General features: G+C 41.0%; 1 protein-coding gene across 1 annotated transcript in view; it reads right to left on the bottom strand.

Annotated features, from left to right (window-relative positions):
* Positions 1 to 11,302: 11,302 nt before the first annotated feature.
* Positions 11,303 to 23,769, bottom strand: part of ENAM (enamelin) — a 13,037-nt gene continuing 570 nt past the window's right edge. Inside the window, exons 4-7 of the mRNA XM_075578359.1 lie at positions 22,928 to 23,251; positions 20,577 to 20,636; positions 20,273 to 20,320; positions 11,303 to 14,345 (exon numbers count right to left, since the gene is read on the bottom strand). Coding sequence (XP_075434474.1) covers positions 11,511 to 14,345; positions 20,273 to 20,320; positions 20,577 to 20,636; positions 22,928 to 23,251 — 3,267 coding nt within the window. The 3' untranslated portion in view covers positions 11,303 to 11,510. The remainder of the gene's footprint in view (positions 14,346 to 20,272; positions 20,321 to 20,576; positions 20,637 to 22,927; positions 23,252 to 23,769) is intronic.

The raw sequence follows: 23,769 nt of genomic DNA, 5'->3' as shown, positions 1-23,769 counted from the left end.
CTCACACGTGTGTACGACGCCTGATTTACTGTTAATCTCTGTGTAGATGCCTATTTATTTGATTTTATAAAAAGTCATTTTTTTCAATTGAGACACGATGGGAGTTTTACGTTTGAGTTTACTTTAGATTCACTAGTTAAGTATAATTTAGATTTCAAGTGGGTTTAGGGAAGTAGGGTTTGGATAGTAGTTTTATTCCGTATGTTATTTTCAATTGGCTGTGAGTAGCCATGTCAAGAGAATTTTTCTCTATTTGTAATCTAACACAAGTTTTCATAGAGCACCAACCTACTCAATAGACTTACAACAATTACACGTGTCAGAGGTGATCATTATTGGTAGAAACAGTTTATGCTCTTGTATTGTTTTGCACCACAAGGCCTATCTCGTCACTCACAGAGATCACCTTTCAAAGAGCTTTATTGTTTCAATTTGGGCCTTTTAGGGAAAACAATAATAATGGAAACATAAATGACAGAATATCAGACCTAGCTCACGGCAACAGTATTTTATTCATTGATACTTTTTTTTATAGATACACTTGCAATATCTATTCACAGATAAACAAATGGAACTTGGTTCAATAACAACTAATAATATTGAAAGGGGTCCCAGAAATATAAAGGGCTGTTATATATTATATTATAAGCAGCATGGGTGGCCATCAATCACTGCAGGCACACCCGTCAATGCCTCGCAGCGGCTGATGCAAGACACTGAGGCGCCACTTCGGAAGCTCCCACAGTAATTGACAACTGTACGACCCCCACCGAGGTGCAGTTTGAGACTTTACTAAACAAACTCTTTCCAAAAGCTTAGGAACCCACAAACTCCGCCTGGGATCCACCGTTGCCTATTTTCTTGGGCGAACACCTTGAAGAAACCTCACGAACCCCTTGGGGTTCAGAACACCATTGGTTGGGAATAACTGCTCTATCATCCACATGTCCCCTCATGCCATTGTGAACCTTAGTCCTTTTGTGGTACTGATATCAGCAGTTTCAGTCAACAGAGCACTCTGAGACCTTACACTAGACATCTCTCGCTGATTTTCCGTGAGTCTTATTGATATGGAGTCAGTCTCGCTGATTTTTGGCATAGGTAATCTCATATGGCAGGCCCATTAATTGAAGAGAGTGGTTTACTGATAAGATGCTATTACTCCACCCTGAGGCACACTCCTTCCCACAATGAGCAGCTACTTTACCTTTTATTTCAATATTACCCATTATTTGCTCCCGAGTGTAAGCTCTCATGAGCAGCGCCCTCATTACCGCCTGTATCTGTTTGTACTTGTTTATCCTTATTTGGTATGTTATTCTTTTTCTGTAATATATATCACTCTGTACCCCCTTTGTACCGCGCTGCGGAATATGTTGGCGCTTTACAAATAAAAGATAATAATAATAATCATGATTTTTGGTTAAGAATCGCAAATTTCACTCATTTATGTCCTGGCGGAGTGACATCTCGGTTGGGCCTGTTTATTGTAACCAGGCAATATGGTCTAATACTTTGGGAGCGAGCATCACTGAACTGACACAGCGATCCATTAAGTTCATTTGAAAATTAAGGATACAGGCCTACACAGAAAACGTAAATAGTGCGAGCTTAGAAAAGGCTGGATGGGAACGTTAAATGGACATTACCTTTAGTTCTTCCTTTACATTTTGATATACCTTAAAAAATAATACACAGATGTCATTTAACCTTTTCACTGCCAGAAGGTCCAGCAAAGCATTGCAAAGCATTGCTGGAAATCGGGCACTGAGCCAACTCAATGTGCTTCTCAATCATTTTTATATAGTCCCAGTATAGGACTGCTGCTTTCCTAACTCGCTGGCGGACCTCTGTTCAGAAGAGTTCCACTTCTGACATATTTTGGGTGCTTAAAATGGCTGCAGGCAGCATACGACCAACATGTCGGTTAATAAATGTGGCCTACTGTATGAAGTCTCTTTTCCTGTCTGGAAGACAGGACTCTGTCCAGCAGCACCGATCTTTCGAACTGTGTGATGTGTCTGGATGTATGACTCCCACTGTCCTACACTAAGTGACCCTCATGGTTCAGAGGAATCACTGGAGGATATTGCTGCTTTAAGAAATGTTATACAGATACAGAAATGTTATATTTATTTATAGAATAAAATTATAAAATACAAAGTGAGTTCATAGTTATAACTCAGCCTGTGTCTAGATATAAAGCTATTCATGTACTGTATGTAGGTGTGCTGTACTTCCTAAACTGTAAGTTCAACATAGAGTCTTCATGTTATAAACAACTGTTTTCATACTAGAACATATTATGCATGTTATTATACATTGCAGATCTATGAAGCACAGTATCATTAATACAGTTGTTCCTTTTCAAGAAGAAATATAATTAAAGTTGCATTACCTTGGCATGGATGAAAAATGCAAATGATTGCTGTCTGATGTTCACTGGCGATGATAGGTTCAAATCTATGTGTTGCAGTTATATTTATACTACTCTGATAAGTCTTTCAGACCACAATTTCAGTTATTATATTGGTGGTTGCTATAGTTATGTAACACTCAAGTGGTTTTACAAGAATTAATGCATCTTCCGGATCTCTAAGTTTTACAGTCTAGACAGATTTATTGCAACATAAGATAACAAATATCACTTTCTGTGACATAGAAATGAGACCCACAGATTGCTTTCAATGGGAATTCACACAATAATACTATGCTCCCTTTCTAACATGGGATTGACCTGAGGAAGGGACAAGAGACCCCTGAAACACTGTTCTTTGCTCTTTACCTTTGTGTAAGAAATTACATTTAACACTTTGCTTTCAATAAAATGCATGGCTTTGTTTTCCCCCGGTGGTGTGCTGTGCTAACCCCATTGTGATATACATTGGCATTGTTGTAATGTGGGTGGTTAGAAATTCCCCCCCTTTGGAAGTTTTTCTAGCCCCCTTAATTATCAAAAAGCATGAGTAGTGCACACCATGCATTATCAACATTTATTTAAACATAATGGCAAAGACTCCAATGTTTCGGTGCAGTGAGTACCATCTTAAAGAAGCAAACCAAGCTATATCCTACATGTGTGGTTTTTTGAAAACAACTCAGTTCTGTAGTATTAGATACAGTAATACTTAGAACATTTTATTTTTTAATTCGACTCATAAAGCCATTTTTAATGAGCTTTAAAGCATCCTTTGATTTCTATAGCAGGTTTTAGCACACCTCCCCAGCAAGATTTTTGTAACACTTTCCTGTTTGTGATCATTTGTTGCCAATATTGCCAGCAGTTTGAGCTGCAAACTGTAACAATAGATAATGTTACCTTAGTAATATAAGAATACATTGTAGCTGCTGAGTTACACGGAAGAATTCCCACGAGGAGGACGAGCAGCGGTGCACAACCACAGATGGATGGAGGCTTGGATCACTCTTAAAAAACTTTATTCAACCACCTTAGACAAGACAATAACAATGATCATCCAGGAGCAGGAGAGAACCCTGTAACGCGTTTCACGCAATCGCGCTTTGCTCCAGGTTACAACGGCCCCTAGCCTGGTTAGATCCGCCCCTACATCACGGAGGTGATTGTACCGGCAGGTGTTCTCGGAAAACATCTTGGGATCTGTGTTTTTAACCACAATTGGAGTTAAATTCATCCATGATTATACCATTCACATTGGCATAAACTACTATTAGGACATACTTGAAAACGAGAGGTAACTCTCAACGTATTACTTCCTGGTAAAATATTTTTATAAATAAATAAATAAAATAAAATTATTTTATTATCAATTAGCATCAGATTGCTGGAGAGAAGATACATATGCTTTCCACTCAAACCTATTGTTTTCGTTTTCTGAAGCACTGATGCCGGCGTCTTCTCTGGAAGTTGCTATAGTTGCTGAGTTAAACTGACTGCAGAATTGATTGAAACGGAAAGACAGACATTTAGTGAACCCTGGAAGGCAGGATATTTGATGATCAATTATTGGAGAACTAATAGTTTGGCAGTTTAGGTAATTCATTTTGAATAAAGGTAATGAAATGTTGCATATATTAAAACAAAACAAATATTTTTTTTGTGCAGCTTGGATTGCCTCTTCAAGACATGTACTAACTGGGCTGTAACTAAGGGCCCGACCTTTCAGAGGCTCCACAAATACTCTGGCCGAAAATTTCATTTAACATGTGTATTTCCAACAAAATGCAGCAAATGCTACTTAATTTTCATTATTAAAAATAGGTTTTTTTTTGGTGTGATTACAACAGTATATTGGTTTTCATTTTATATAGCCTAATTTTTAAAAAAAAATGTTTTTTTTTTTTTTTTTTTAAAGATAATGTTTCTACACTTTTTTTGGAACAGGTACTTTAACTGATTTGTCGGAAATGCATTAAAAAAATAACACACAACAAAAAACTATTCCCGCATGACAAACTGGGGGCAACATTTCCTAACAGTGAAATTGCGTTACGAATGTTCCTATCACTGACGGCCACAAACTGCGAAGGCGAAGGATCTTTTTCCGTGTTGAAATTGATTAAGAATGAGCTCTGCAGTTGCTGCTTCAACCCACATGTAACGCTCGTTCCTTGATAACAATTGAATCAGATATACTTCTTAAAATCAAATGTAATAATGTTATTTGTGACTTTGTGAATAAAACAGAGACACACGTAGATAGATAAAATGTTTGTGTTTGCTGTAATATTTGTAGAATTTCAATAAAAGTTATTAAATGTTGTTCAATAAAAACATACTGTATTTGTATTTAAATGTGACCTTTGTGGGTGGCGCCCTCAATTTACACTTAGCCCAGGGTCCCAAAAAGTCTGAAGGTGGCTTTGGGTCAACCGGGTTCCAACAGAATACTATCTGTGGACTATCCAGCTCTCACTGGGATTTGTGTGTTTTTATTATACACCATTTAACTCTCTCTCTCTCTCTCTCTCTCTCTCGCTCTCGCTCTCGCTCTCGCTCTCGCTCTCGCTCTCGCTCTCGCTCTCGCTCTCTCCCCCCAAAGGGTGGCTGATTACCCTCACTGATCCATGTATCAAATAGGAGTAAAAGCATTCTAACCTATAAAATAAAATAATAAACTTTAATAGTATTTACAACGCCGAAATAAGTGAGCATATAATACATTGTGAAATCTAAAAATGGATTAAAAATCCCCAGAGTTGGGGAAACAAGGTTCAGAAGTTGAGACCAGGGCTAATAAAGTCAAAACCTTAATTAGGTATATACTGGTGTGTATATGTGCCCCTAGATGAAAAGACTATATTAATATATAAGCCATAGAGAGATTCAAGGAGGGACATATGGTTGTGTGCAACAAAAGGTAGTTGGAATAGTACATATATGGAGTATGCAAATGCCAGGCGGCAACACAAATGTTGCAGAGTAGTGCCTCAATAAGTAGGGAGGTCACAGAGCATGTATACTAGTATAGTACAACAATGCGCCGGCATAGACAGCCGAAAATGTAATGCCAAATACAACCGTATGTCCTCGCATCTCCCAGCGCCTATCTGCTTCCAACCACCATCCCGCTTGTGGGCGTCACTAGCATGACATCACCACGTCCCGACGCACGTTTCGCTCGATGTGTCGTGCTTCTTCAGGGGGAAGAGTCTTAGATGTTATCATGACAAGTAAAATATACCCTGTGGTATAGGAGGAGCCAAAGTTATCAGCCTGTTAGAAGGTGCCTGGAGGAGACAGTGTTGTCCCAGGCACCCAGCAACAACAAACAAGGTCTGGAAGATGTTGATATTGTCGTTCATAATAAATAGAAAAGGAGCATAGTAACCTTTAGCAAAGTAGACAGGATTCTCCAAAAATATTCACTAGCGAAGGACAACTTAGAGGAAAAAACAACGGAGTGACCACAATCAAAACACAATAAAAGGGATGAATATATTTCCAGAGTTCCAATATATGATAATGAGCATTAAGTGTATACAGATAGATAGACGGTACATACTATAATAATGCTCCTAGTAAGAGAGGTATATCCATAACTCCATTGATCAAAGTAGAGTAATTGATTAATGAGGCATAGAGTGCTAATGTACAAGATACAGAGTGATATGTAGAGTTCAGTGGGGATTTGCTGATGGAATGAACAGTATGGTAAAATGCACGTACATATATACATACACGTGAATATATATATATTCACAGTGCTTCTCCGTGTAGGGAGCATGCAGCTGGTGAAAACATTGGCCTTACATTTATACATATACACACACACACACACACATATACAGTATACACACACTGAACCATGCACATAAAACAAATAATTAAAAAAAATATATATATATGATGATATTTAGAGGTATCAGTACCGTGTTAGCCGAGCTTCAATAATCAAAAAATAAATAGATGATACCGTTCTGTGGCTAACTAAATGCTTTTATTTGTGCGAGCTTTCGAGATACAGTGATCTCTTCTTCCGGCGATGTTACAATGAATGAAGCAAGCAAAAGGTATACTTAAAAACAGTGTCTATTGGAATGTTATCTGTGCTAGTCCTTCACCCGGTGTGGATGTGATTTACGGCTAGAGGTGTTAAATGGTTCCTGAAAGTAAGTGATGTAAGAATGTGTGTGTGTGTATCTGTGTAAATATAAATGAATGGAGAGCCCACAGTGTATACAGAGCTTTACAAAAGCTGTGTGTGGAGTGGGAGTTAATATACATGGTGTGGGTGGGTGTGGAAATGTGAGAGATTGTAGCATAACTGAAAGTGTGTGTGGATACTATGTGGTCCCTATTGGTGTACAGGGATGGAAAAACAAGGAGTATTAGTATGTATAAGAGACAGCTGTGTGTGCATACATATAGCAGATATAACGGAGTCGCGAAAAAATAAATGGCTGCTGCATAAAAATTTTTTTTTTAAATGGCCGCTGCGCGCCCGATCGGGAGGGAGTAAGGAGGGAAGGAAGGAAGGAAGAGGTGGCCGGAAGCCCTACACGTCCCCTAGCAGTGGCCCTTCGAGTCCAGCCGTAACCTGCTCCTTACCTCCCACCACCGGCATACATCCCCCTCCACCGGCATCCACTTCCCCCCCCCCCGAGGCCTCCACAACTTAACGGCCCTCCGCGGCATAATCAGTTTTGGGCCTCGCCCAAGCGGCCCTCCGTGTCCCAGCCTGCTCCTCACTCACCCTCCTCCAGACACCCCCCTCCTCCCAACACCCCCCCCTCCTCCCAATCCCCCCTCCTCCCGACAAGCCGCCCTCCTCCCCGACACCCCCCCCCTCCTCCAGACACCCCCCTCCTCCCGACACCACCCCTCCTCCTGATGCCAGCTCCGCTCCGATCTCCAAAGGTAGGGAGGGGGTGTGGGCGGTGTGAGTGTGGTGTAGTGTGCTGTGAGAGTGTGCTGTGAGAGTGTGCTGTGAGAGAGTGCTGTGAGTGCTGTGTGCTGTGAGTGCTGTGTGCTGTGTGCTGTGAGTGTGTGCTGATAGTGTGCAGTGAGAGTGTGAGTGTGTGCTGTGAGCAGTGTGCAGTGAGTGCTGGTAGTGTGTGCAGTGAGAGTGTGTGCAGTGTGCAGTGTGAGTGTGTGCAGTGAGCAGTGTGCTGAGTGTGCTGTGAGTGTGCTTTGAGTGCTGTGTGCTGGTAGTGTGTGCTGGTAGTGTGCAGTGAGTGTGTGCAGTGTGCAGTGAGTGCTGGTAGTGTGTGCAGTGAGAGTGTGTGCAGTGTGCAGTGAGTGCTGGGAGTGTGTGCAGTGTGCAGTGAGTGCTGGGAGTGTGTGCAGTGAGAGTGTGCTGGGAGTGTGTGCAGTGTTCAGTGAGTAGTGAGAGTGTGTGCAGTGTGCAGTGAGTGCTGGTAGTGTGTGCAGTGAGTGTGTGTGCAGTGTGCTGTGAGCAGTGTGCAGTGAGTGCTGGCAGTGTGTGCAGTGTGTGTGCTGAGAGTGTGTGCAGTGTGCAGTATGCAATGAGTGCTGGGAGTGTGTGCAGTGTGCAGTGTGCAGTGTGCAGTGAGAGTGTATGTAGGTAGTGTGTGCTGGTAGTGGCAGTGTGAAAAAAAATGTAAAAAAAAAATTTTAAAAAACGGGAGCCACGTGAAAACCGCGTTATAACGGGTCGCACTATAACGGGGTTTAGCTGTATATATATATATGCATACAATGTATGGGTATGTATATATATATATATATATTGGTGGAAATGCATTTGCTGAATGCCCAGATGAAGGAACAGACTCCTCATCGATCAGCGTTGTTGATATAGTATTGAACCACAAACTTCAGGAAACTGGCTTCACCAAGGAGTCTTACAAACAGATGTATACATATATACAATGGTGAATTAATATAACTCCAGTGAGTGATTTCTTTATAGTGTAAAGTGTATAGTTAACAACAAAATAACAGTGATATTGGAATGTGATCCATCATGTTCCATCATAGCGTTAACTTCACAGAAATGAGAAATATATAAACCCCTCATTCATACCTTGAGGGGTAAGTGTCCCTAGAGTATATATCCATCTACACTCTCTGTAGCAATTTACGGTCCCAGTCTCCCCTACGGGGGGCCCAGGGAACGTGTTCTATGCCCATAAAGCTCAAAGCCTTTGTGTCCCCATAGTGCATCTCATTGATCCAGGGATTAATCCGATTGCCAATTCTTGGAGTCAGGAAGGAATTAATTTCTCCCCTTAATGGGGTTTTTTGTTTGCCTTCCTCTGGATCAATAAGTAAGTCTAGATATAGGATAAAGTATCTGTTGTCTAAATTTAGCATAGGTTGAACTTGATGGACCTACGTCTTTTTTCAACCTCATCTACTATGTAACTATGTAACTATGTAACGTGGCGAGCAACAGGAGTATCTCTGTTATTACGAACAGATCCAAGGTGTTCAAGGATCTGTATCTTCAACTGTTTGTGTGCTTCCCCCATGTATTGTTTCTTACATTTACAGGTAATGAGATAGACCACACCAGTAGTGAGGCAATGAATAAATGTTTTGATGAGAAAAGTTACTTGTTTGTTTGAGTCAGAGAAATTGGTTGCTGTTACCATCGATGTTCAAGCCTTGCAACGTACGCAAGAGAATGATCCACTTGTTTTTGGTCCAAGACAGGTTCTATTGGGCACATCCTCATGATGGCTATGCACAAGTATGTCTTTTAAATTCCTTGATCGTCTGCTGACCATATTTGGTGAGGAATTAAAAACTTGTGCTAAATCGCTATCTTGCACAAGGATGCACATGGTGGTATTTCTCTACTCGTCTACATGTATTGTAATATAAATAAAATAGATACCCAATGGGTAACTAAACCCAACTGCAATTTATTGACTGAGTAAGACAGGTCAGGGGGTTCTAGAGGAGGGGGAAATGCTGCGACATTAGAGTAGAAACTAAAACAAGGTTTTACCCTGTTTTCAGTTCAGGCCTAGCACCCATATCTGTGCAGTAGGCTAAATTAGTCCAGATCAGGGAAGTCTAGGGGGTCCATAATTCCACAATCCAGACACGCTAAACTCTACCAAACTTAATTAAATTCTGTAAACATCCAATATGACTTGGTACTTGCCTTATATATTGGTGAATGTGTTTGTATTCAGAAACCGGCATAAACAACACAATACATAGTCTTTAGAATGTTATAAAAAGCTACATATTATGATTTTTTTGCCCTCTAGTACAAGAATTCATACTTCGTTAAAACAATAATTAGACAAATAATAAGGGAAGATCAGTCACAAGAAAGATGATGTTTATTACGGGGTAATTTAACAAGCTGTAGAGATATTAGCTTGATAAGCCTATTTTCTGGAAGCTTTATAGCAATATTTCTAACGTGATAACAACTTCAATAAATAGCATTGACAGAAATAAAGAATTGCTGAGCAGAGTACATTCCCACATAAGATGAGGGACTGTTATTGGGAGGAGAAATGACCATCAACTTTGCATAAACCCCCATAATTCTACATGTTTAAAATGCATCACTAGAGGCAATCTTTTAACATTCTCTGGGCACAGTTTCATTAATTATATATATCATTTTCTAACATTCTCCCATGTTTAATCTACAATACACATCCGTAGAGTGGTAAGAAACAAAATTATAGCATAAACTAATTATTACTGGCATGGTGCACATTGAAAATATCTTGTGGTTAAAGCGGGGGAGGTTGTGGGAGATTGCCCTGTATAAGAGTGTTGTCTTGGAGTGAGAAATAATAAGTGGGTTATGCAGCTGTCTGTGAGAGAGTTGTATATTATATTAATTAACTAAAAGACAGACGTGAGAAAAAAATCAAAGGAGAGATCAGAGCTTGAGAAAGGTCTACACGCTGAAGCCACTGATTGAAGAGACGTGAGCAGGAACCAAAGTATTTCAAAAATGACTTTACGGGAAGGGAATTAAATGGGGGTGTGTGAGTAGGAACAGGATATAGTGATTTATCTTGAAAACAAACAAAAAAAAACAGCTCTTGAATGGAACAGATACTGTAAAATATGATGACAAAAGGGATGAGTAAGTGAAATTGCTAAGATCTTGTCAAGGGCAAAGGTACAAAGGGAAGGTGTGGAGGAGGTTTAAAAAGTTAATCCTGACCGGCAAAAATATTTAGAGAGTTAAATATAGATTAACATTCAAATCTCAAAACACGTGTTGGTACCAGACAGTGTCTAGGAAGAATGTGGTTATCAATAGAACAGGTACAGAACAGGCTAGAAATAGAACACAGCCCTTTCTATCTGTAAATGGGACGATCGTAGCTTAATAAAAATAACCTGGAATTATATACATTTAGAAAGAATTTTCACTTGTCCAGATACAACTTACTGCTTAGTTGTTGATGATAAGTTTGGTAGAGCATGTGTGGCTTTGTGGATGAGCTCCAAATATCTTATTTGTGTTAAAGATCAGCTTTTGTGTACTTTGGAATTTATTCATTTCAGTCCAGAGAGGCCAATTGTAAAGGCAGTTTTCTGCAAATCCATAGATTATATATTAGGTTCTATTGGCATTTAGTCTTCTCTTGTAGCATGAGGACTGTTAATTGGCAATATACAAAACAGATTGGAGTGTGAATAATATTTGTTTTGGGATTTCACATAGATTGTGAAATTGGCATGCTACATCCTACGAAACTGTGACAAAACACTGAAATTATCTTATTGGTTCAGTAAAACCGTAAGAATAAGAATATTCTGTTTCTTCCCTTGTACATTTGCAATTATTTGCACATATTTAATTTGAGACTAACGTTTGGTAAAAGGGATATCTTTATAGGCTTTAAAAAAAATACAAGCAAAAGACTATTCAAATACAATTTCCGGCAGTTGTTGCTTTTATTTTTTTTAATTTTTTTGTGTGTTTAAACAGTTTCCCCCCTATGTCTAACAGCTACTCCCCATCTGTTTCTGCTCTAGTTTGGAAGGAAAAAAAAGTTGCTGGTAAAACACTGCATTATAGTGCTAACTTCTTATTTAGACAAAGGCTTAATATTATGTGTGGGGTCTTCCTCAGATGTTAGTTGTTAAGTAGTAAACAATCTGGTATATCACTTACTGGATCCTGTTTATTTTCTGAGGGTTGATGCGACATAGAAGACTCGTGCAGTGTATCCATACGTGCTTCCGTTGCTAGCTTTCCTGTGGGAATGTCATGTTTTAAAGGAAATGCACCTGGCTTACTCTTATCTGCGTTTGTTGCTATGTCAGATATATATTTTTGCCTATTTGGAAAACATGTTAATATTCTCAACATTTTCCCCGTGATTTCTTTCAACCTCCCACCATTCTCCATTCCTGCATGATGGGATCCGCGTTCCTGGACATGTATTGATGGCATCCCAGGTTTTTCAGATGTAATGAAGGTTTTCCTTTGAAAACGTGATTCTTCTTGATCGGGGGCTAGGTAATTATCTGCATCCCCTCTGGTACTGCATGGTTTTGTAGCCAACACATTAAAACCACTACATGGGAATCCTGAATTGGGCTCATCACAAATTTGTGTTGCACAAGGCCCAGGCACATGTTCAGTGTTATTAGAAATATTGCAGCTAGGCTTAATAGCATTGTTGTTCTGGTCACAACTAATTTTTGGCCCATCCATTACATTTCTGGTATGTTGTCTGTGAGTTCTGTCCAGATATGGCACCCCTTCATTATATTCCTTTAATGTTACTCTGAAATCATGAGCGCTATCCAAATGCCCTGACGGGTATCCTTGTTCCCCATGACTACAGTGCACATTGTGTACAAAAGGGTAAGTCATTCCTCTCATTGTCATTGGATCAGCTTCTGAAACAGGTACATTACTAACATAATGTCTTAAAGTGTTCAATACACCCCCATAGTCCGTTCCTGTCTCTCGTTGATGTGGGGAATATATTCTCATACCTGAAGGATAACTATCATAGTTTGAGTTTTCATTCTGAGTTGATGGAAGCTCATCTGGATTGTAGCCCCAAGAATGTATTTCAGAATAGGGCGATAGTTGTAAATGAGCGGGGGTATTGTGTACAAGATGCAGCTCATCTCCAGGAAGGTATTGCCCAGTGCTCTCTATTGGATCAAATGGTCTATTTGTACTATAGGGTGTATTTTTGTTTAGGATTTGGGAATCAGCTTCATAACCTGTTAAATATCCATTCTGATCCCAGGAGTTTACCACTTTATGTGAGCTCATGGGGGTGTGTTTCATCTCATGCAAAGGTCCATTAGCAGGAAACTGTGATCTTTGTGCATGCTTGGATTGGTCCTGATTTGAAAATGACAAATATATTTTTTGACCCAGGGGAGCACTATCATTAGTAATATATAGTTCCCGCCTATTTTGACCTGCTGAAGTAATGTGTGTATCCCTTGGTGGACCCAGTAGATCATATGACTGAGAATGTGGATTTTCATAGTGGGTTGTTGCAAAGTCTATTCTATTATTCAAAGAATGCGGCATACTCCTGGTCTGACCATATAATTCACTTTCAGGATAATTGCTCATTTCTCTTGGGCTTAATGAGTTATACTGTGGGCTTCCCTGTTGTTCTGTTGCACTATTCAATGAATGACCCGGACTTTGCTTTGGATTGTTATCAGTATACATTGGAATGTTACCTGATGGAATAGGACTTACTACATAAATAGTTTCCTGTTGCTGTCCAGAATTTACTGTACCCATATCGGAATTACTTCGTCTATTGTTCCATGTGCTACTTCTATCGAAAGGTCTTACTTCTCCTTGAGAAAATGTTGCATCTTCTGGGTGTTGCAGAATTTCCCTTTGAGTCAACGGATCTTCACTTCTTAGAAGAACATTGTCGTTGTGACTTATAGGGGTAACTACGGTATTATGGATATTACTTTTTTGATCTGCTCCATTATTTTGAGGGTCAAATGGAATTTTCTGACGGCTTGAGAATATGCCACTGGGAATGTTTTGGCCTGGATTTTCAATAACTCTGTGTCTATTATAGACTGGAAAATATTCATTTGTATTAACTCTTTGTACACTGGACCTGTGAGTGAGGTGATTGCGTTGTGGGCGGACAATGATTAATCTGTGGTTAGGTAAATTATTTCTATTATTCAGCAAACTTGAATGTCCTCTTCCTTGATCATTTTCCTGCTGTTTTGAGAAGTCTCCATTCTTTAGCACATTCTTTGCACTATATTGCTGTAGACCTTCATTTCTAGTTTTACTAAACCTGGTATCTTGTGACATACCCCTTGCTTCACTAAGATGACTATTCATTATGTTTCCTCTGGGCACAATAGTTCTGCCTGGAAAATTGTCTCCATAAGTGGATGGAGTTTCTCTAAAGTAACCATTGTTTTCAGAAAAATGACTGTTTACAAATTGTGCTTGACCTCTTACGTGCTCATGTGGATGGGTATTGTATGGAAATGAATGGTCTCCACGGCCTAATATAATTTTGTCAACTGTGTAATACTTCTGTTGGGGGTTATGTTGGGGGTCACTTGGAATAGTCTCTTGATCACCAGATTTAACATGGTGGTGTGATGGATTAGATGCCCCATGAATCATGTTTATGTCTCTAGTTTGAATGCTTGGAGTCATGATAACTACAGCTGCACCGGTTACATTTTGTCCATCTACCTTGACACTTGGACTCTGTGAGTTTTCTCCAGCCAGATTTTCATTGTGTGCTGTGTTGTTTCCATGATTTTGGTCAACTGTTGTTGAATTGGTGTTTGCCATTGTTGCATTGCTTGCAGACTCAGTCACTGGGCTCTCGGCTTTTGGTGACTCTTTTTCAGGGTTAGCAGCTTCTTCATTTTCATTCATTTCCTCAGAATTATAAGGCGGTCTACCTCCAAATCCAAAATATCCAAAGTAATTGCCCTGTCAGAAATTGGGAAAATATAACATTTTTAGCAGTAGCTAATAATTTTAGATATAGTTAATAGTCTTTGAATATGAATAATTTGGCCATAAAAAAGTAATGTTAATGACTTAAACAACATTCTAAATGTATTTAACATTGTGGGAAATATTTTCAATAGGAAAATATTTAGATTATGTATGCTTATAAAGCAGAAAAGGTAGAGGCTTCTTAAGATAAATCAACATTTCTTTAGAACGAAGATGGGGCCAAGGTTTGTCTATAAAAGTAGTGACACTATAAGGTTATAAATAAAAAAAGTAGTGGTACTCTGTAGTACTCCTCCCAGTACCATCACATTTCTACCACTATGTTTCATTTAATAACCTATGCATGGAGAACACTCAGCATTAAAATAACACACTAAATTATAGACAGAAATATTTTCAAAAATCTATAACACATGTTGTAACCGGGTGGATCCTGTCAGGATGGTGTGTCAGAAAGTGAGACAGGGCAGCATGTTTACATAGCCTGATACAGCAGCGAGGAGGTTAATTATAAAGCAGGGTGTCTTAATTGATCTTCTCAGCTGCCTCATTAGCATACTTAAAAAACCCTGCAGGGGTGACTGCAGGAATAACTCTGATCCTGGAAGCTGAGTGCACCTGGACCGCACAAGAGGGACCACGCTGCACAACAGTCTGATCCCCTACGGCCGTATACCGGTAGGAGGAAGCCATGGTCTCAGAAGGTAAACCTTACACCACACTGAACTCTGTTTTATTGTTGGCAAGGGGCTTAGCCCTCTGACCCACAGATAAGGACTAAAGGTTTGGTGTTAGTCAGAGCTCCAGGTGGAGCTAAGTATGTTTATTTTGGTTTGCACCTTATGTGCTGAATCAAAACATTATGTTATGTTGTTAAAGCTTTGGGCAAAATAAAAGCCTACATTTGTTTTCCTGTTTTCAACTCTGCCCACATCTACTGCATATGGTGTTTGAAGTGGGATGAGAGGCGGCCCTTGGATATTAGAAGATCCACAGAGACTGCCAGGGGAAAAAAATTCTCTCCTTTTTTTTACAACAGTTCCTGCAAGAGCTTTAGCAACAGGAGTGAAAATGGAGGAACCACATGCAGAGATGACCAGAAATAAAGAGCTACAGATCAAGGCATAATACGAAAGTACACTGCATTGGATAGAGCCCCAAATGCTAGTCTGACTGAGGGGCCTGCTACAGATGGTGACCATCAAAAGGTACTGATTCTGTTAAGAAATTCTACTTTATTGCATGTGTGCGGGGGGGGGGGGGGGGGTGGGGAACCCACATGTGTTTTTGAAATGGCCGTTTAGCAAAAATAAAAAGTCTACAGAGATGCCTGTGGGAGCTACAAACTCTGCAAGTGAAGTCTACCTCACCTTATGACTGCCAGCTGTAGTTCTAGCATATTCAGAGAGTACTGATGCAATAGCGCCTTCCGAGGTCAGTGTGAAGAATACATCAGAAAGTGCCAGAATAGAGGTTAAAATGTGTTTTTTTTTTCGGTAATGAACCCGGCCACACGAAAGAGTGTCTCTTCAGTCCCTTTGATCATGATATCTCTTACATGGTCCTAGAAACGAGATGCACCAGCGAAACGCCCCTAAGATGCTGGGGTTGCCTGGACCCTGGACATGAAAGTCGTCAGCAAGGGCAGTACCAACTGAATGCCAAATATCTCTGCCTACTACTGCAGCTGCAAGAAAAGCATGGTGGTGCAGTGAAACTTCAGAAGTTGCAACCAAAGAAGGGGACCTCAATATCTCTGATGTACCAGAGTCTTCCAAAGTCAGAGGAAGAGAAAGAAAATAAGTTCTCAGCTTACCGTGGAAGTTGCACACACATCCGCAGATGACCCTGCAACATCAGAAGTGGGCCGAGATGTCCTGCAGCCTAGAGTAACTTGTGGATTCATCCAGGGAATGGTGGAATCTCCAGAGGGCCAAAGGCAGAAGTCGTGCCCCCCAAAGAAGTGTCTTTCCAGTTCTGACAGTGAGAAACCCTCAACAAACAGTACCAGGGAAGCAGAGCCAGAACAAATAAGTGACGATCCCTTGACGAACTACTGCAAAATGCCAGACCATGACTGTTATCTCCTCAGTGAATGATTGGAACAGATGATAGAAGATACTGCTGAGCTACAGAGAGCTGTGTCTGGGACATTGGAGAAGACAGATCCTCTCTTACGGACTGACTTGGAGGACCTGAGGAATGATCTAGAGATGGCAAACGCTATTATTACAGACATGGTCAATAAACAGAGCCGTTCTAATTAAGTTATTGCTGACTAGAATTATGATGAAGCTCAGGAATAGCTGAAAGTCTCTCTAAAAAAGGCCCTCAGTCTCAGTATAGAGTTTGAACTCTCTCAGGAGTCTCACAGTCTCAGTACAGAGCTGTGACTCTCTCAATAGGAGTTTTGAATTCTCAGTGCAGACCTGGGAGTCTTTCAGAAAGATATTCACAATCTCGGTAAAGAGCTGGAAGTCTCTCAGAAAGAGGATAATACTCACAGCATAGACCTGGATGTCTTTCGCCAGGAGGTCAGAGGTCTCAGCACAGAACAGGAAATCTCTCAAAAGGAATTTCAGAGTCTCGGTGCAGAACTGGAAGTCTCTCAGAAAGAGCTTCAAATTCTCAACACAGAGATAGAAGTCTTGTACTAGGAGTTCTGAAGTCTCAGCACAGAAGAGTGTAAATGGAAGTATAACTACAAGATGGTCCTCAGTGTTTGAGAGACTGTAAAAAGAGAGAATGGAAACCTAAAAGAGGAGGTTTCAAATCTGACTGATCAAGTCAGTGAAGGAAATGAGAAGCTGCACGAAGTAATAAAGGTATAGAATCAAATGGAACAAGAAAAGTTGGAAGTGCAGTTAACCCTGAAAGAAACAGAGGGTACCTTGAAGCAGGAAAGAGGCCAATCCCTTTGTTTCCAGTAGAACTTTCTCAGATCAGAGCAGACTCTGAAAGAAAGAAGATAAAGCATTCTAACACTCCAGAAATACTATAGAGCTCTTATCCAAAGAAGGTTGGAGAGAGAAAGTTATCTGCGCAAACGCTGTGCGACAGTCGTCATATAGGCTGCCTATGGAGGAAGGAAAGTTTGTCAGCTTTATCGTCAGAAGAAAGCAGCCTGCCTTCTCCAGTCCATATGGAGAATGCATTGACAACGAAAGAGGTATGAACATTTGAAGCAAAGTGTAATTGTGGTCCAGTCAAATGTTAGGAAATATCTGCAACAAAGATGCTACAGGAAAATTAGGGAAGCTGCTTGTGTGATTCAGTCTAGATATAGGTCCTATGTCACAACCAAGCAAGCTGTGCGTTGCCATAAGTGCATCTGCAATGCCGTCTCAGTGCTGCAATCAGCTTTTCGCAAAATCCAGGAAAGAAGAAAAGAATTACGACTGAAAAAGTGCAATACAAATCATGGCATGATACCGTGCCCACGTGGCCCAAACCAGATTCCTCACGATTAAAACAGCCTCTATAAAGATTCCGTCTTTGGCTAGAATGAGAAAGAACTGTATCTGTGATCACGCCCCTAGGGATGAAACACTAGTTGTCCACTCATCTTTGCAAGGGAAAAAGGCACAAGACTAGAGGTTGCCAACTGCAAAAAAGAGAGGCCACAGGTAACGGTTAGGTGTGAGGAGAACTACAGAAAGAGTGATGTACTGTACTGGAATTTAAGGATCCTGAACCAAACGCAAATGACCTCTCTACTGATCAGGCTTTTTATGTATAAGCCGTGATGGATGAAGAAACTGTAGACCAGGGTCCCCTGGTATTGAAGGTGCTTCAAGACGGTGCTATTGTAGTAGATATACCCCGCCAGACCTCACTTTGGACTTCTCCACACACTGGAGAAGCAGACAGGCTGGATAAATTAATGCATCAAGAAAGAGAGGCCCAAGACTATAAGTCTGCCAACTGCCAAACAGAGATGCCATGGGGGTCATTCAGAGTTGATGAAAACTCCACCAAGGTTGTGCTGCCCGAGATCAATGATGCTGAGCCAGACAGAGATGGTCATCCTAGTTTCAGGGAAGAAAAGATTGCACGACATGTGAAACTCGTTGCCAAGCGAGCAAAAGAAGAGATGGTAAAATGGAAAAATACCTTGAGCGAGAAGTCCTCCGCAGGGTTGAGGAACCTAAGCATATCGTGGAAAAGCTGGGATTTGAAAAAGTCCAGCCATTCTCTCTAGGGTTAGGGCTGAAGAGAGAGTAGAGGGAGGGGCGAGCTAGGGGCGAGCTCTAGCTACCACAAACAGGGGAGGAGTGTAATAGAGTGAATCCCCTGTAAGATATTGAGTCAGGTAAAATCTGTTTACATAGCCTGATACAGCACTGAAGAGGTTAATTCTAGAGCAGGGTGCCTTCATTGATCTGCACAGCGGCCTCATTAGCAGACTTTAAAAACCCTGCAGTAGTGACTGAGCGCATCTGGGCCGCACAAGAGGAATCATTTATCAATTTCATTAGGATCACTTGAGTAAGAAAATTATATTTGCAATAATATATTACTTCCATCCAAATGTGGTTTTTTTTCTATTTTGTCGGATAATTTGCCCTGCTGGAATTAGTTAATTCTCAAATTATTCGTCAATCAGTTTGATAGTGTAGCCGAGCCCCCTCTTACCTCAGGTGTGGGGAGGGAAGCTGCAGGGGTGATCGGAGCCGCCAGAGCTCCGCGCCGGGTCGGGAGTGCGGAGGCCGCCATTTTAGATGTGCATGTGCAGTGGGTGCTGAGTGCGGCAGCCATCTTAGGTGGCTCCGCAAGTCACAGCGCGGGAATACAAGTCCCAGGATCCTTAGGGAGGTAGGCACCATGTGGGGCAGTACAGCCAACAGGGCTCGAGCACCAGGAGCCAGGAGGAAGGGATTAGGTTTGGCGTGTAAACGGACCGCGCGTCTGTCATGAGGGAGCGAGCAAGGAAGCAGGTAGTGTCCAGCCCCCAGATAGGGACGCATCCCCTTAGAGCATAGTTGTGCTGTGACACCGGTGACTGGATGGCCACACGGTGCCCTGTGGTCTGGACCGGGCCACAGGCCACATCCCAGACATTGGGAAAGACACTCCAGCTGGAGCTCGCCTCACAAGTCGGATCGGGACGAGTAAGGAGTGAGGGGATTGTTGGAGGCCCCGCGACGTGGGAACTGACCCAACCCCTTTGATTCATCATCAATACAGGAGTGCCCAGGGAGGTATTACGTGCACCAACAGTATACAAAGGGGTAGCGCTACCTCATATTCTGGGTGAGGACTTTTTTATGGACACCAGGTGTTTAGCTGCCTATGGCACCCTCAGTACTTTGGGGGGACTACACCTGGGTGTTGGGTACTGTGTTTGAGTAGTGCATTAGACTATTATCTTGTTATTGTTATTGTATATGTGTGTGTCAGTAAACAGTTGTTATATACCCGTGTGTGTATTACTCAATACTGTGATTAGTTTCTGTGAGGGGTTATCCCGCCAATGCTGGGATCCCTCAGAGGTGGAGGCGCTGTACAAAGAGGAGAAAGAGCTCCCCAGGCCCCAGTGGAGGAGGTTTAGGCCTCCTGTGAGCAACAGGTATATCAGCACACGTAGTACCCTTAGTCATAGGGAAAAAGGCTAGACTAAAATAGAATTAAATTCTTGATACACACCCACTGGTGCAATATACAGTATTAGCTCTAGACAACTAACACGCCCAAATCTGTTTTCTAATCACCATAGAATAGAGCAATGATGCTGTATAATGATGCTGTATAATCACAGTCTGTAAAATTATTATCTCGGCTTCTTTAAGAGTTAGAAGCGTAGTGCACAGTAATGTTAACCTTTTCTATATCCAGTTTAACATGATTTAAATACTTATGTGTGATAAACGCTTAAATCTACATTGACTGAGATTTACCCCTTCTTCGTTGCTAGACGGAGGCCTCCCGAATCCCTGAGGAAAAGGCTAGAAAATAGGAAAGGAATGCAAATAATTCAGTTCACTTAGAAATTGGTTTTATTTTCTTGTGAATAGTTTTATTTAAAAAAATCAAGATTCATTTTTTTTTGGTAAACCAACTAAACTAGCAATGCATTTTTTAAAAATATAATTTTAAGCTCTCTATAGCAAGGAAGATATGACAGTGAACAACTAAATAGCATGGACAGTTCTCCCAGCTCCTATATGTTCCGCACACAGCGATCTTGTCAGTGTTACTGACCTGCTGAGCTTGCCAGTATTGCTGATATGGGTTCATCGGATTAGCAAACGGAGGAAACATCTGTAGAGAGAAGACATAAATGTGCAATGGCAAATTGAATAAAAACGGATAATTGCTTAAAGAAGCATTTCCTGAAATATTTTATTTTTGTATAGGTATGAAGCAGGGGGTCCCCGGAGCTGAAACCCATTCATTTCAGCTCCGGGTCCCTCAGCTTCCCAAGACATATACTCTACAGAGAAGCTCATGCCGGTTGATGCCTGTTTGGTAAGTATCCCGCTGCACACGGGCCAATCGGAAGCCGCAATGGATGACATGGCAACTTCCTGTTGGCTCCTGTGCTGCAGGAGATTTGAGCTGCTGGAGATTTGAGTTGCCATATTGTATGCCCAGCCACGGCTGCTACTAGCGTGAGCTACAGAGATAAGTATCTTGAGAAGCAGGCGGTCCCCAGAGTGGGGTTCAGCTCAGGTGACCCCCTGCTTCATACCAATCTAGAAAAAAACACCCTAGAAGGAAACGCACGTTAATAACTTCAGATATTTTTATATATTTTATATATGCCGCTCAATTAAACAAAAATGAAGGTTACGAAAAAGCCAAACAAAGGATTATGTCCAGCAATCATTTTAATTGTTATCTTTAAGACATTTTACGGAGGTGGGAAATCATACTGGGATTGAGTTTTACTGGAACTGCTGGTCAGATGGGGAAACCCTTGTGATTGTTAATGTGAATCCTCACTAATGTGGTCCACTCTAGTGACTTGAGCGGAGAAATCCCTAGAATCCCTTCTCCTTCCGTTAAAAGAAATAAACATATAATACGTCTTTGGAGAAACGAGGCCTGAGTTTTATTAAATGATATCAACATTCTGATGACCTGGTCAGGATACCAGTCAGTGATCCTGAGCCCACAGCATTGCTGCAGCTCGTGTTACCGCTGCTGCCCGAACTCCAGACAAGCAGATGTATTATTGATAATAGGGGACACTCCCCGAACTGAATAGCTACAAAAGTGCACGACCCATGGTATACCATCACAATTCAACTCACCAAATTATTAGGCCCAGACCACTTGTAGTTTTTGTTTTAACGTTTTTAAATGTATAATATATGTATTATTTTTTAATTCAAAAGAGTAGTAACGAAAATGAGAAGAGGGGAAGAGGAACTGCTTCACTAAAAAGGCCAACAAAAGACAGGGGTTCCCAATGCTACATCCAATTGACAAAACATATAAAGTAATATAATATTGGATGTAGCATTGGGCACCCCTGTCTTTTGTTGTATACATTTGCCACGCCCAGTAACACTCTTTTTGACAAATATATATTCATGATGTGGTGGGTGTGGGAGTTTGAGTTAGTTGGGAATGTGTGATCAATTTCTGACTGGTAACAGTTGTATGGAGGTAGGTGGCACCTCCCCCCAGAGCTCACTCCTCCTCACCTTTTTAACTTGGGAGGTCTTTCACTTTGCTGCAAAGAACAGGATCTACTATGTTTCTTTCCCCTCATACAGAGGTAAAAGGAAGGGTTCACAGTGTAGTGTAGGACCTGCATTAATTTTGGTTATACCTTGACGTTGGTATGCAGGCTTATGACACTTTGGCCAAAGGGTTTAACTAAATAACCAAGTAAATATTATAATTATTATTGAAGTATTCAAACTTTATTCTTATTACTTTATATGATTTGTCAATTGGATGTAGCATTGGGTACCCTGTCTTTTGTTGTATACATTTGCCACACCCAGTAACATTCTTTTTGCCATAAATATATATTCATGATGTGGTGGGTGTGGAAGTTTGAGCTAGCTGGGAATGTGTGTTAATCACTAAAAAGGCCACCAGGTAAGAGGCATTCCCCGTGTCACTGTGCCCTTATAAGGGCTTGCCGAGGTACAGTCCCCTTGTAGAATGTAACCCTTGGCCTGCCTGGTAAACTGGTGGAGAGGGAGAGCAGTAGAACCTTGTCATGTTACATCAGCCTTGGTGCAGATGCTCTCTCTCAAAGTGCAAAGTTCTTGTAGCTGTATTTGATCTGAAGAACTGTGAATCTGTTGTTAGAACGCAATGGCTTATTGTCCAGGGTGACAATGAACAACATGAGATGTAATATGGTAAATTTTTTTATAATAATGTACAATATATCTTATTCATTTGACTTCTGAGTTGCTGCTTTAATTTTTAGCCCCTAGAGTGTGACTGAAATACAGATCTATATGTAGTCATCAAGATTACGTGAACACCATTTTACCAATGGTGTAAACATTGCCTTGGTTAATTAAGAAGCACATTGCAGAACGTTTTGCTGGCTCACCTTTAATATCTCTGGCTCAAATGCTTACCTTGGGTGGTTGAGGGTCAGGTGCAGGGGGTAGTTGAAGAGATTGCTGAGGCTGTTTTGTGACGTGCTGAAAAGTGGGTTGTGTTTGTGGTCTATTTGGTTGTGGCAACTGCACTGGTTTCGCTGGCTGCTGCTGGTGTGATTGTGGTGGCTTTTGGTGTGATCTTAGCACCTGGGAGGCAACAGTCTCTTTATGGTTCTGCTGGGTATTCACTGCACTCTGTGGCTGCCATGAGAAAGGTTGTTGAGGAAAAGCTTGCTGCAGCTGAGTCATCGGTGAGTAGTGTGGGAAGCCAAATCCATACATTGAGCCAACATGGGGCACCTAAGAAATTGTAAAAGGTGATCAGCAATATAAAAAATACAACTAGAATAATGCATGATAATCAGGTAATTTAGTTAATTAGAAAAACAAAGAACACATGGTCCATTGTGTTACACATTTCTTTCATGAGGTGATCACTGAGAATGTTTCACTACCCTTTATGGGTTCCATGATCTATTCTTCTTGCGGAAACACAGAAGCATGCAAACTGATGGAAGGTAAGTCAGTCCTGAATATATGCATTTATTGTACGGTATGTTGATATCACAAAGTGATAGAACAGTTTGCTAGCAGTCAGGTCATTATTCCTGCAAGGATCAGTCGTGATTATTTCTACATCCAGAAAGCATTTCGGGAAAGAGGACTAATGTATCTATTTAAATATATTTAACACAAAGTTATTTCCCAGATGCAGGGCAATTTTTGTGACGAGATCTGAGTTCATGCATCTGTTTTTTTAGAGGTCAGCAAGAAACACCTTTCAGTGATCATGAAATTATTAGGGCTGGAATTCTTCA

Source organism: Ascaphus truei, chromosome 1, assembly GCF_040206685.1.
Source record: "Ascaphus truei isolate aAscTru1 chromosome 1, aAscTru1.hap1, whole genome shotgun sequence".
NCBI lineage: Eukaryota > Metazoa > Chordata > Amphibia > Anura > Ascaphidae > Ascaphus > Ascaphus truei.
The sequence above is the reverse complement of the archived record's forward strand: the minus strand, read 5'-3'. Positions and strand labels throughout refer to the sequence as shown.